Source organism: Schistocerca americana, chromosome 3 (assembly GCF_021461395.2).
Source record: "Schistocerca americana isolate TAMUIC-IGC-003095 chromosome 3, iqSchAmer2.1, whole genome shotgun sequence".
NCBI lineage: Eukaryota > Metazoa > Arthropoda > Insecta > Orthoptera > Acrididae > Schistocerca > Schistocerca americana.
This window is the reverse complement of record NC_060121.1, coordinates 572,121,461-572,137,184: the sequence shown is the minus strand read 5'-3', so window position 1 is coordinate 572,137,184 and position 15,724 is coordinate 572,121,461. Positions and strand designations below refer to the sequence as shown.

Sequence of the window (15,724 nt, the reverse complement as noted above, 5' to 3'; positions counted from 1 at the left end):
AATGACGCAGTTTTTATTTGTTTCCCATAGCCCATGTTCTACTACCAATTAAATCACGTCTCAAATTTCTAAATTATTTTATTTCATACTCAGAGTGTTCGAAAAATGTATTCACCATTTAACTGTTCATAACTTCCTACATCAACTGACGGAAACGTCTCGCTTATGATAGTGCAGTAGGTATTGTTTCGGCAGTCGCCGCATTGCCGTTTTCTTGTTTCCTTACTTGGTAGTTGCTTGTTTTGTTTTGTTACGTGATGTCGCCACGTAACGCTGTTTTCTTTTATTTTCAGTAAACATGAATGGTACAAGGCTGACATTCAATGAAAGGAAGACAGTTTTGTAGTGACACATTATGTATCAGAAAATTGATGATGATCGACGCCTGTGGCGAAATAAGTTTCAAACAACCTAACAACTGCCCGCATTCGTGACGCAGTCGGAAGCTGTGCTAATGATCTACACAACAACGATATAGACGACCTTCCACGACAGCATTAAGTGCAGCGAACTGCAGTGCTGTGTTAACAACAATTCTCTCTCTCACCACAAAAGTCTGTGAGACAGACATGAAACCATGGTGAGTCAATCAAGTGATCAACTCATTCTGAAATCTGAGGAGTTCAAGTGCTGCATGTCAAGTCTGCCACGCGCAACTAAGGAGGCCGACCCAGGTCGTAGAAAGGAGCATTGCGAGTGGTTTAATGGTAAGGTGTGCATCAAGGAAATATTTGCAGAGATGTTTGTGTATTCTGATAAGGCGCAATTTAACCTCTGTGGCACAATAAACCTGCACAATTCTGTATACTTGGTAGCCTCAAATCTGCACGTAAACGCGGAGGAAATTATGACTCAACCTGGAGGAAATGGGTTGTGTTAGTTATATTACCGGGGTTTTATTGGGCTGTTCTTCTTTTATGGCACTCCTATACTAATTTCGATAATTTGTACTTAAAGCTGCACTTTGACCGAAAATGAGATGTTTCCGTCAATCAGTGTCGAAGATATAGGCTATTAAACAGTTTACACATTTTTGAGCCCCTCTGTTTTCTTTCAGTGTCTTCGCCATCTACGGAGAGAGTTGGCGTGTAGGCTTTTAGTTCTGCGACAGGTGTTGGTTTAGTGACTATCATGGTTACGATAATGCTTTCAGCATGGTTTTCTAAGTAGTTTAGCCGCGTTCCTTTTTTGTTTGGGATTTACTCCCGCATTACCCATATTTGACTTAGTATTTATAACTACGTACTGACCAGACAGAAGTCATAATATTCCTGTCACCTTCACTAGTACTCAATATATCTTTATTCATTTCCCTTTTCCTATTCTCTAGTTTATCCATCCGAACAAGGGATTACGCATTCCACTGTGAACCACAGATTGCAAGTTTTGTTTTTCCTGATGACTAAATACTATTCCCAGACCGGTGATCCGTCTAGGGAGACTATTTTACCCACAGAGTATTTTACTCATGAGGATGACATCATTATTAAGGTGTACAATAGTGGTGCATGCTCTCGGGAAGAAATAACGATTGAAGTTTTCCCTCGCTTTCAGTCGATCGCACGAAAGGGCCATGTTGGCTAATTGCCCTATCAGTCAATCATACAGTTTGTTGCCTCTGCCACTACCGACAAATCTGCGTACCTCTTCGGTCCTATCTGTCTTTAGACATACTAACTGAAGACATGAAGTCTGTGAGCGAATCCACGACCATGTTACGGCATCTTATTTGTAAAGGTCCGTCTTGGTCACATAAACTGTATAATTCACAAGTACCGGTTTCGGCCATTGTCATCTTCAGAGCCATTACAAACAGAAAAGCCGTCAATAACAACCTAAAATGAATTAACTGAGGCAATTTATACGAAATCCCAGTGATAAATAAGAACACGGAAAAAATTCTAGAATCATTAGCAGACATACATACCATCAAAATATTCTGATGCAAGTATCAGAACAATCTACACTCCTGGAAATTGAAATAAGAACACTGTGAATTCATTGTACCAGGAAGGGGAAACTTTATTGACACATTCCTGGGGTCAGATACATCACATGATCACACTGACAGAACCACAGGCACATAGACACAGGCAACAGAGCATGCACAATGTCGGCACTAGTACAGTGTATATCCACCTTTCGCAGCAATGCAGGCTGCTATTCTCCCATGGAGACGATCGTAGAGATGCTGGATGTAGTCCTGTGGAACGGCTTGCCATGCCATTTCCACCTGGCGCCTCAGTTGGACCAGCGTTCGTGCTGGACGTGCAGACCGCGTGAGACGACGCTTCATCCAGTCCCAAACATGCTCAATGGGGGACAGATCCGGAGATCTTGCTGGCCAGGGTAGTTGACTTACACCTTCTAGAGCACGTTGGGTGGCACGGGATACATGCGGACGTGCATTGTCCTGTTGGAACAGCAAGTTCCCTTGCCGGTCTAGGAATGGTAGAACGATGGGTTCGATGACGGTTTGGATGTACCGTGCACTATTCAGTGTCCCCTCGACGATCACCAGTGGTGTACGACCAGTGTAGGAGATCGCTCCCCACACCATGATGCCGGGTGTTGGCCCTGTGTGCCTCGGTCGTATGCAGTCCTGATTGTGGCGCTCACCTGCACGGCGCCAAACACGCATACGACCATCATTGGCACCAAGGCAGAAGCGACTCTCATCGCTGAAGACGACACGTCTCCATTCGTCCCTCCATTCATGCCTGTCGCGACACCACTGGAGGCGGGCTGCACGATGTTGGGGCGTGAGCGGAAGACGGCCTAACGGTGTGCGGGACCGTAGCCCAGCTTCATGGAGACGGTTGCGAATGGTCCTCGCTGATACCCCAGGAGCAACAGTGTACCTAATTTGCTGGGAAGTGGCGGTGCGGTCCCCTACGGCACTGTGTAGGATCCTACGGTCTTGGCGTGCATCCGTGCGTTGCTGCGGTCCGGTCCCAGGTCGACGGGCACGTGCACCTTCCGCCGACCACTGGCGACAACATCGATGTACTGTGGAGACCTCACGCCCCACGTGTTGAGCAATTCGGCGGTACGTCCACCCGGCCTCCCGCATGCCCACTATACGCCCTCGCTCAAAGTCCGTCAACTGCACATACGGTTCACGTCCACGCTGTCGCGGCATGCTACCAGTGTTAAAGACTGCGATGGAGCTCCGTATGCCACGGCAAACTGGCTGACACTGACGGCGGCGGTGCACAAATGCTGCGCAGCTAGCGCCATTCGACGGCCAACACCGCAGTTCCCGGTGTGTCCGCAGTGCCGTGTGTGTGATCATTGCTTGTACAGCCCTCTCGCAGTGTCCGGAGCAAGTATGTTGGGTCTGACACACCGGTGTCAATGTGTTCTTTTTTCCATTTCCAGGAGTGTATATATCTAGATGTATAATTAGTACTAGTAATGGCCTCGTTGCGTTCTGTATTAATACAGAAAACTGAGACCAGTAGAAGGCGCTAATCCTAGGGTATATGAGTAACTAGAATTTTAAATTTCATAGTTAAACGACTATATGCCTAGTCATTAACTAAAATCATTTCATATGACGAAAGAAAAACATCTGACAATAAAACATGAACTGACATGCTATATATAGAAATAAAACGCATACTCAAAATCCACATAAAACGTGTAGTGAATAATAATAGGAAGATCCTAGCCCAGAAAGTAAATAATACATCATTATATAAAAGTCAAAGCCAAACATTTTTAAGTACCCATCACGTCTATAAATTCAAGCCTTTCAACATAACAAAATAGTTAAACATTACCATACGTCTGAGATAATTAACAGGAAAATGTCTGTTGATTAAAATCTCGATAGCCGATGACACGTTCGGAATGGAATCACAGAGACGCGGCCTTGTGGCTTCTCTGTAGGAAGTTTTCGCTTTCCTGTGGTGGAGTTAGCGGAAGAACTCCTTCCTTTGATAGACGGCGCACACGACCGCACGCCGAGCTGCTAGTATTTTTTTAAATTTTTCTTATATATCACTAGACTTGTTGCAGAAATTACTTCAGCCAATTAAACTTAGGTTGTTACACGACTGTTTTTCTATTACTGACAGATCTGAATATAGCAATGGCCTAAACCGGTACGGCACTCGTGAGTTTTATATTTTATGTTATCAAGATGGGACTTTACAAATAAAACATCGGCAAATATTTGTCTGTTGTGGTTGTTATCTGTATCGATGAGGCACGCAAGCCAGCCCACCTTCGCCATGTTTATTGTTGCTGGGGGGATTGTAGAGGTATATGGTGACAGTCACGGAGCGGCACAGTGTTTTTTCCAAACATTACACTTATGAGACCATGAGAATGAGTTGGTGTTAACAATGTAACCTGAAAGGCAAACGTTTCAAACAAAGTGCTACTCGTAGAGTTGTAAATCGCATGCGTGATACAAAGACTACACTGCCCATGGTTTCGTCCGCTAATGCAGTCTCGTCTTCGGTTATGCAGTATACCTACAAGCAGTACTTCGAAGACCGAGCCTTGTCAACCAATCAGGTTGCCATGCGTTTGGATTGGAGTTCGCTTGGCCCTTGTGGGCTGGGCAAATCACTTACTTTTTCTTCCTTCCATACTACATTCGCAGCTGGAGGCGCTGTTTACACAGAACTGGCGTAGTAAAAGTTCAGATATACAGGGTGAGACAAAGTCTTGCCCTGATTATAACAATTTACTTTAGAATAACCGTTTGACATAACAATTTGCACTTGATGCCGTTTTATAGGTTAATGTTACTAGTTTTTTTAAATACCACTTACGTTAGTGAACCACAACATGTGGTCTCTTGGTAGCTCGGAGAATGTCGAAGCGGTATTCCAGTTCCCACCAGGTGTTCCGTAACATGTGTTCTGTCACAGTACCCACAGCAGCTTGTATCCTAGCATTCAGTTCATCGACGTCAGCAACTGGTGTGACGAAGACTCTGTCCTTGATATAGCCCCAGAAAAAAGTGAAGGGGCGTAATGTTTGGAGACCGGGGCTGCCAAGGCATTAGACCGTTCCTTCCAATCCACCGTTCCGGAAACGTTTCATCAAGGAAATCATGCACTACCAAAGCCCAGTGGCAGGGATGGGGGGGGGGGGGGAGGGGGGAGGGGTGCTCCATCTTGCTGGAAAAGTATCCATGGTTGATATTCGTCTAACTGTGGGGCAATGAACTGTGGCAAAACGTCTAAGTAAAAGCGGTATTGGATTTTTCCGCGAAGAAAAACGGTCCAAAAACCTAGTTATGCATGAGGCTGTAACAAACATTCACTTTTCCGCTGTCTCGCTGTAAATGTACAGTAGCAAATGGAGAATATGAACCCCGTACACGGACATTATGCCTATTTACCATTCCACTGCATCAAAGGTGGATTCATCGGTAAAGCATATGCGATTTAAGTAATCATTAGCGCCATCAATCCTGTTGAGAATCTCAGTTGCAAATTCAGCACGCTTTAGCAAATCATTCGGTTGCAAGGCCTGCACTTTGTAAGCATGCAACCTAAACCTTTCATACAGAATCTTCACTACACTTGCTTGCGGTATTTGAAGTTCACGTGATGCTTGACGAATTAATTGAGACAGACTCCGTTGACACGACTACCGAACACGATCAACAGTTGCATCACTCACACGAGGGCTGCCACTTCGAGGACGATCTTTAACGCTTCCTGTTTTGTTAACTTTTCATACCATCGCTTTATTGATTCCACGTCAGGAGGTCTGCGTCCATAAGAAGCCCGAAATTTACGCTAAACACTGATCGGCGATTTCGTTTCGTGAAACCAAAGCACACATTGCGCTTTCTCCTGCTTCAACGCCATTTCGCCAGCAACTAACGTGACATAACAGACCAAGTCGGTGTTGTGGAGCACTAGCGCCATCTATTGGTCACAAAAGCTAGTAACACTAACGTATGTAACTGCATCAAATGTAATTTGTTATGTCAGACGGTTATTCTGTTATAATCCGGGCAAGTCCGCCACGATAGCTGAGTGGTCACCGTGACGGATTGCCGTCCTACGGGCCGGGTTCGATTCACGGCTGGGTCGGAGATTTTTTCCGCTTAGGGGCTGGGTGTTGTGCTGTCTTCATTATCATCTCATACCCATCCGGGACGCGGGTCCTTCAATGTGGTGTCGGATGTAATAACACCTGTACCGAGGCGGCCGGACCTGTCCCGCAAGGGGCCTCCCGGCCAATGACGTCAATCGCTCATTTCCATTCATTTCCAACTAGGGTCTGGCCGAGCGGTTCTAGGCGCTTCAGTCTGGAACCGTGCGACCGCTACGGTCGCAGGTTCGAATCCTGCCTCGGGCGTGGATGTGTGTGATGTCCTTAGGTTAGTTAGGTTTAAGTAGTTCTAAGTTCTAGGGGACTGATGACCTCAGATGTTAAGTCCCATAGTGCTCAGAGCCATTTGAACCAATCAGGGCCAGACTTTGTACTCACCCTGCATTGTTTTCGAATCATTTGAGATGGCCAATACACAGCTGCAGTTTGCAGGAAGTTTTGTGCGAATGTTGCATGCTTGTGCTGCACTGGAGAGGTTACATTTTATGTGGTTTTCCAGTGCACTTGTGTATCCACGTGCGAAAGCTTGAATCGAGAATTTGTCCGACTTTTTAAGGATCAATAACGATATTTTAGTAATCAGTTCTCATCAACTTGCAACTTACATAAACTGGGCAGAAAATCTTCTGTAAATTTAATACACATTTGATCTTCTGAGAACAATTAATTATGTCCAATGTTCGGGCAGTTGTCTGTGCACCATACATTTGCACACCACCATTCGTCTCCCCCTGCATTGCTGTGGCCACCGCTTCCACGACGCCGTATCAATTCGCTTCGTCCCTCTACCAGGTTGAACGCCAAAAGAACCCATCTTCTCGAATTTCCGAATCATTACCTCCAGACCCACGGCAGTCATCGGCCCAATACTTTTATTCAAATCCTTCAGTGTTCGGAAGTTCTGCTGAGCGACGTGTGCACGGTCATCATTCTTGTAATACAGCTTCACAAGCAAAACGCTATCCTGCATTGAGACAGTCATAGAGAACTTCGCAGACGCAAAAGGAGGAAAAGCCGTGTACTCGGCGTGTTTATACGAACTTCAATGGGTTGTGCACATGAAAGGTGTTTTTATTTAAGTATTCTGACACATACCGCAGCATCTATTGATCAATTTTTACACTACTTTTTCTGCTGCCATACGTTCTCCTCTTTCTCCGATAATATTCCGTTGCAATCTGACTTCATTCTGACCAGTAGTGTTATTTCTACAGCGTTTTGAAAGTTTAACGTTAATTATAATCACCCTGTACATCTACATAGATTCTGCGCAAGCCACCGTACGGTGCGTGGCGGAGGGTACCGTGTACCACTACTAGTCATTCCCTCCCCTCTTCCACTCACAAATACAGCAAGGAAAAAACGATTGCGCTGGAGCTGGGTGCTGAAGTAGTACTGGAGTAGCACTTTGCAACAGAGCAGTCTGCCGCAGCGGGTTACTTCCCGCCGTGGCACAATGCTGCATTTCAGCTGACATCTACGTGGTGGGGAGGAGACTATTGTCACTACACGCCCAGGATCGCCGAGTAGACATGTCGACCCGCTGAGCCATTAGCAGCACTTGTTTTTGGACTTTCGAATTCCACCATCGCTGCGATAATCTCCAAAACTGTCCATGTTTGGCGAAGCCGCTAAAGTCTCACTGAAAAGTGTCATCAGTTGTGCAAAAACCGCTAGTCTTCGAGCCGCCAGCTAGACTCTGGATCTGGAACTGATACCAGTGACAGGATGCCTCACCTTGAGTGTCATCGCCTGATAGTCTGGACGGTTTCAAAGGTGGATCATCTGTATGGCCCTGCCTACCGCGCACTACGCCTGCAGTGTACGCCACTTAGCTGTCTCACCACACTGCTGCAAAACAAACAGTTGTTCAGCACCAGCAACGCCACGCCCACTATCAGTCGTTTTATGATGAGGCGGCATGCCCCCGGGTGCTGTATGCCAATATCTATCGTGGTGGCCAAGCGGTTAAAGGCGCTACAGTCTGGAACCGCGTGGCCGCTACGGTCGCAGGTACGAATCCTGCCTCGGGCATGGATGTGTGTGATGTTCTTAGGTTAGTTAGGTTTAAGTAGTTCTAAGTTCTCAGGGACTGATGACCTTAGAAGTTAAGTCCAATAGTGCTCAGAGCCATTTTTGGAACCAATATCTATCAGCTGTATGGAAGCTGCGCTTACTATATAATGTTGTTACTGAGTGAGCGTTTCTCACTGTGCCCTCGCTGCGATAGTGAAAAACCACTACCCACAGATCCTGCAGAAACCATTGTGGCACAGTAGTAGCCATCCTGGCTGGTGCTGTTGTTGGTGTTGACTGCCACCGCGGCGCCTTTACAAAATGGTTCAAATGGCTCTGAGCACTATGCGACTTAACTTCTGAGGTCATCAGTCGCCTAGAACTTAGAACTACTTAAACCTAACTAACCTAAGGACATCACACACATCCATGCCCGAGGCAGGATTCGAACCTGCGACCGTAGCGGTCGCGCGGTTCCAGACTGTAGCGCCTAGAACCGCACGGCCACTCTGGCCGGCGGCGCCTTTACACTATGTAAGAAAACTGCGATTAGGTTTTCGATGGCATTCAAAAATTTGTGTGACTGCTCTAACTTTTAGCAAACATTATTTCAGTTACACTGGTTTATTTTGGCAACATGAAATATTTAACAGCAAAGAGACATGTTTATGTTAGGTTCCTTAATTTTTTTGTACTCACCCCAGTGCGTAGATCCGACGATCTCCCCGCGATAGTCGAATTCGTAATAGAACACTGGTGTGTCAGTTAGCTCGGTCACTTTTCTCACCAGCGCGTCCGTTGGCTCGAAAAACAGCATGTCATTTCTGAACTATAAGAAAAAAAAATATTATTTATCTTTTGATTGTGATTGATGCTGCTGTAGTCGCATAATGTATGCATCAAGGTGTGACATATCACACTAGTTTCAAAGGTGGCTATACCAACATTTATATGAACCAACGGAGTAAGAAAAAGCTTCTTTTATCAAGTATGGTCCTTTTACTTTGAAACTGTGCAGTTTTATTCTTTTCGCTCAATTTATCAATTTGATTTGTTCTGTAACAGCTTGCTGCAACACTTCATAAGTAACGATCTTGTGTTCACTCTGCCCAAATATAAATGGGTAACCAAATGTGTCACTAACAGCCTCCACCTCTTGGCAGGTGTCACGGTTAAACATTTAATCACCGACTGATTTCAATAATTATTCCCAACATTACGTTTTCACTCAGTCAATACGTGTTTCTTCAGTGCTAGATTTCCCTTTTCCCTTTTTTTCTCGTTTCATCGTCGTATTAATATAAACATACTGCTTCCAGAATATCTTTAATTATAAATCAACGACATGAGTACACTTTATAATGTCAAAATTCTGTGCGTACGCCCTTGGAGTGTAGTCTGTTATACCCTAAATGATATTACTAAACACAACTGCTTCCTTTTTCCTATGTTATGCGAAAGTTTCCTTTTTACATTCAATACTTATAATAAAATTTTGTAGACCTTGTGTTTAAGGTCTCCTCATGTATTGTATTCTCATACGTCACTGCAGCGCAAAAATTATAGTTTTCACTATCAAAGGCTCTTCTAAATATCAGTGAGAGAGATTTTATCAATTCCTTCCTTCATTAATATTCAAAATTTGAATTCCGTCACTGGTGCTTTACTATTTCGGAACAGAATTTGTCATGCACTAATTTTGTAACCTTTCTTTACTCTCCTTCATATATGAAAACTCTCAAGATGTTCGGAGAAGAAGATATTGAACTATAGTGTAGTCTGATTTAGCTCATCTACCGTGATTCGGTTTCTGGAAGTATGTCCGGTAAAATATTCCCTGTGGTGTAAAAAGCAATGACACCAAACTCAGATTCTTTCTAAAGAATCCTCCCTCAGATTACCATTTCAATTATTTTGTTTCTGTTACTATTCTGTTTCTGTTTTTTAACTGTTTTTTATTTTACTTTCCTATTCATATTGTGGAAACGTATATCTGTGCCGGATGTGGTTAATGGTAGCATAAATAGTCGTTTATGCACAATACATTAATTCCAATGATGTGTTTACTTCACCGTCTGAAATCCATTGCAGTTTATCCTTTTTCATTGTGCCCAGTTCCTGTCTCGACCCTGACTTTACTTACCAATAATTTGGACCACTTTTGCGTGTTATTAACAATCAGCATTACTTTTCTATTTGTGTAATTAAAGTAGAATTATCTCTGAATAAAATTTCGGATAAGAAAGAGTGTTTACTTTACTATCAATGAGACACTTCCTTGATTATTTTCTGTAATCTTCACAAAAAAGTGAATGGTCTGTTGGATGAAAAAACAAACTTTTCGGTACACGAGGCAACCCTGACAAAATATTAATGCATTTAGGCACTTCACAGTAACTACTATATTTATTTATACAGAATTGGTATGGAGTAAGAAATCTTCAAGGCCGTTGTTCTACAGATTGTCCGGCGTAGGAGACATATTTGATCAAATTCGACAGATGCGGTGATGCAAAAATGCAGAAGTGACTGAATCTTAACAGAACTGCTCCACTCATAAACCTGAAACGACAAAGAGCTACAGGAAGTTATATCGTCTGACAATTTTCTGAAAAATGCTGTATAATGTCGAAAAATTACTTTGGTTGGAGGATGAAACTTTTCGTAGTCCTCCTGAAGACATATGTGATGTTATGTCCGTTTCAAGAGTCCAACAAAAGCAATAAATTATTTTCTGCAAATGGTAAGAAAATGTTTCGGATGTGACCTTATTCTTTCGTTTTTCTCCAGATTTTGCTTCGTACATTACAACCTGTTTGCAAGTACTCAGTCATTTCTTTTTTTTTTTTTCATTTTTGTCCTAATTTGCCTCGATGTTGCTGGAGGCAGATGTAAAATTTCCAAACAGTACTCCACTGACACCTATCAGTGACATTGTTGTATATGAACGTGTCTTACCATTCGTAGATCACTCAAGTGATGGCAAAATGCGGTCTGTACGCAATTCTTGCACGAAACATGACTGACCGACTGACTGGCTTTATACACAGCATTTTATTGTAAAGGAAGCAGCTTCGTTTCCAAAACAGTTACGAACTTCTCTATGACAATACCTATTAATGACATATCTACACGTTTATGTCAGGTGAAATTCGTAACTTTGCTACTCCTTTCCGTATATTTTCCTGAATCAGTTTAACAGGGTCGAAGTAACCTAGAAGTCAATAATGGTCACCTCATTTGTAATTCAGAGCGCCCAGTCCCTTATATCGCCTTCGTTAACAGTGCACTTGTCCTCATGAGCAGATCTAAATCTATCAAAAAGGTTTTTTTTCGTATTTTTACGAGTTTCATTTCGGTGGACATTTCTTACTTCGTGTAAATATTTCTTCCATTTATACAATTCGTGTTCAGACTTATGCGAACGTTTAAACGTTTAAACTTTGTCTCCCCCCTCTGTTTAATTAAAAAATCTATTTCCTTTACTTTCTCACTGAAACCTACTACTGCACGTGTCTTCTTTCGGTTTGGCAGGTAGTCTGTTATTGTTCTGGACTTTTATAAGCGCTACAGTCATAGTCTAAACTACAATTAGCCGAATAATCCTACTTATCTCCTGTTTCTTCTGATTTCCACAATTTCTAATGAAATGTCGAAAACCTTCGAGAGGATATCCAAGAAATTAACTAACAAATAATCAATACGAAGGTCTTCAAGAAGGGTTGTAAGTAGGCTGTTTAGGTTTTTATTTTTGTAACGCCATGTAGTGCTCTGTATGAAAATCGCTGACTGCGCTGTGTGCAGTCTGTGGCTGGTTGGACTCATTGTTGGAATATTCGCTAGTGTAGAGTTGGGCAATTGGATGTGAACAGTGTATAGCGTTGGGCAGTTGGATGTGAGCCGCCAGCAGTGATGGATATGGGGAGAGAGATGCCAGAGTTTTGAGAGGTTACTATATGCGGACAATCTGGACGTGTTTCGGTCAGAAAAAGGAAATTTGTAAGACTGGATATATATATATATATATATATATATATATATATATATATATATATATAGGGTGAATCACCTAACATTACCGCTAGATATATTTCGTAAACCACATCAAATACTGACGAATCGATTCCACAGACCGAACATGAGGAGAGGGGCTAGTGTAATTGGTTAACACAAACCATTAAAAAATGCACGGAAGTATGTTTTTTAACACAAACCAACGTTTTTTTTAATAGAACCCCGTTAGTTTTGTTAGCACATCTGAACATATAAACAAATACGTAATCAGTGCCGTTTGTTGCGTTGTAAAATGTTAATTACATCCGGAGATATTATAACCTAAAGTTGACGCTTGAGTACGACTCCTCCGCTGTTCGATCGTGTGTATCGGAGAGCACCGAATTACGTAGGGATCTGAAGGGAACGGTGATGGACCTTAGGTACAGAAGAGACTGGAACAGCACATTACGTCCACATGCTAACACCTTTTTATTGGTCTTTTTCACTGACGCACATGTACATTACCATGAGGGGTGAGGTACACGTACACACGTGGTTTCCGTTTCCAATTACGAAGTGGAATAGTGTGTGTCCCGACATGTCAGGCTAATAGATGTTCAATGTGGTGGCCATCATTTGGTGCACACAACTGCAATCTCTAGCGTAATGAATGTCGTACACGCCGCAGTACATCTGGTGTAATGTCGCCGAAGGCTGCCACAATACGTTGTTTCATATCCTCTGGGGTTGTAGGTACACATCACGGTACACATTCTCCTTTAACGTACCCCACAGAAAGAAGTCCAGAGGTGAAAGATCAGGAGAACGGGCTGGCCAATTTATGCGTCCTCCACGTCCTATGAAACGCCCGTCGAACATACTGGGTCAGCCTAGTGTTAATTGAGGAATGTGTAGGTGCACCATCATGCTCATACCACATACGTCGACGCGTTTCCAGTGGGACATTTTCGAGCAACGTTGGCAGATCATTCTGTAGAAACGCGATGTATGCTGTGTTTGTTACAACACGCAACTGAACGTCGGAGGTTTCAAGCGTCAACTTTAGGTTACAATATCTCCGGATGTAATCAACATTTTACAATGCAACAAACGGCACTGATTACGTATTTGTTTATATGTTCAGATGTGCTAACAAAACTAACGTGGTTCCATTTAAAAAAACGTAGGTTTGTGTTAAAAAACCTACTTCAGCGCATTTTTGTGTGGTTTGTATTAAATAATTACACTAGCCCCTCCCCTCATGTTCGGTCCGTGGAATCGGTTCATCAGTGTGGTTTACGAAATATACCCAGCGGTAACGTTAGGTGACTCACCCTATATATATATATATATATATATATATATATATATATATATATATATATATCTGTAAAGTTTGGAAGGTAGGAGACGAGATACTGGCAGAAGTAAAGCTGTGAGTACCGGGCGTGAGTCATGCTTCGGTAACTCAGATGGTAGAGCACTTGCCCGCGAAAGGCAAAGGTCCCGAGTTCGAGTCTCGGACGGGCACACAGTTTTAATCTGCCAGGAAGTTTCGTATAGGTTATTGTTTGTCAGGGCCATTCTTTTGTAGGGATTATTGAAAGTCAGACTGCGTAGCCCTAAAAATGTTGCGTGTCAGTTTAGTGATGATCAGAATAAGTAAAGAGAGAACCGTCTGAGTACAGTTTTGCTCAGCTGTTTGAAAATCAAATAACGTAAGAGTTTTTCCAGCACTGTCATTCTTCACATTCAAAGGGGAAGTTTCATATGTCGATCCTTAGCCGAGGATACCTCACTGGTATCTTCTGATTTTTTTCTTGTAGTTTGTGTAACTAGTGTAGTTATTGTTTATTGCTAGCGCGTAATTGTACAGAGAATCAACTTTGTAGTTGCAGTTTTTCATTGTTGTACAGTAAAACAGTTGTGACCTGCATGTAGATTTGCACCAAGTATTTCGCACCCGCGCTTGCTATTAATTGGATATTATTTTAATTGCTGTTTTAATGTGATTTCTTATTTTGTTCTTCAAATTGTGCTTTTCTGTGTTGTCGTGTGAAATATTTTGACAATTATGGCGTGTGAAAACTGTAATACTAGGCTGCAAAGTTAATTGAGAAATGTCAGTGAAGACCAGAGTAGTGTGTTAGCGCCACTGTGTAATGAAATAACAAATATTCAGAATAGTAATTTGTAATTATGCATAGGGAAATGGACCAGGCAATAAATAATGGTGTAGACAGTGAAACAGCTAGTGAACGGGGTAGTATTGTCGATCGATCGGTCGGCAACAGCTCGCCCCAGGAATCCGAAATGACAGGAAACAATCTTGCAAATACTGTAGATTCAGGTTTTGCGTCATTACCCACTTCTCAATCAAGTCAAGACACATTTTCTGTTTTTCGAAATGCGGATGTTGAGGGTGCAAATGCAGTGCCGAAAAGTACAGAGGAACACGTTTCAGTGCATTGTTATTACAATTAATACAACAAATAGGACAACAGCTTCAAAAGTTAGGCGCAATGGAACAAAATCAAAACAGTCAAAGCAACAAATGGAATAAAATCAAAAACAATCACAGCAATAAATGGAACAAATCAAAGACAAACACAGCAACAGCTACAAAAGTTAGACACAACGCTTGAACAAACACGCGAAGATTTAACTGCTGAGTTACTTAACATCGAATTTAAATGTCAAAAAGTCTGTAATGGCGTAAAAACATAAATTTGTGAGCATTTTCAACCTATTTTTTCGCGGCATGAAAATGCATTACAGAATCACGAAGCAGCTATAAAAGAACTGCAAACTATTGTTCCTGAAAATCACCTTGGGGGCTAAAATTGACTCAGTTCCATTTACCGATTCGGTTACGCAACTTGCAAAAACTCAGGAAAACTTAAAGGACACAGTAGATACTCTAAAACTTCGTTCAGAAAAACACACGGAGGAAATCAGTTCATTATCAGAGAAAGTAGCCGAACTTTCGGATCAGTTCATTGACTTATCTGCAAAGGTAGATGATGATCTGAATGACACAAGACTGGCAGCTTTCACTGACACAGAAGAGTATGAACAAATTAAGAAATTTAAACATAATCAGAATCAAATCAATACACGGTACAAAAGAGAAATGCGGGAAGTACAAGATCAGTTGACACACGTAATGCAATAATTACATATTTCAGAGGAGACTCGCGCTCCGACTCGGGAAGAGGGATTCAGAAATAAGGAAAAGTCACAAAGCAACAACACACGATATTCTGGAAATTGTATAAGTAATTGACAAGGTGCACCACATTTTGAGATGGATCCGCCGACACAACATAACAATGACCGATAAGCGACTCGCCGTCATGATGATTTTGACTATAAGCTGTTCGCTAGTACACGTAAATTCAAAACATTTAAGAATTCCGGCAACGACATTCATCCATTCTCATTGTTTTCCTCCCAACTTGTCATTAGAGCACAGATTGGAATGTATGTGTGGCTATTTGGAAAATGAACCTGCTGTAAGAATGCGTTCGTTCATTCGCGATTGTCACACTGAAGGAGAATTTTATCATGCCTTCCTCTCAGCATATTGGTCTCAAGCTACTCAAGACCGAGTAAAACATAGAAT

The 15,724-nt window shown here is 42.5% G+C and overlaps 1 protein-coding gene across 1 annotated transcript in view; it reads right to left on the bottom strand.

The window, feature by feature from the left end:
- LOC124607411 (carboxylesterase 5A-like) overlaps nt 1-15,724 on the bottom strand; it is a 47,748-nt gene that overhangs the window by 10,751 nt on the left and 21,273 nt on the right. The window contains exon 4 of the mRNA XM_047139736.1: nt 8,803-8,932. Within this exon, the coding sequence (XP_046995692.1) occupies nt 8,803-8,932 (130 nt within the window). The remainder of the gene's footprint in view (nt 1-8,802; nt 8,933-15,724) is intronic.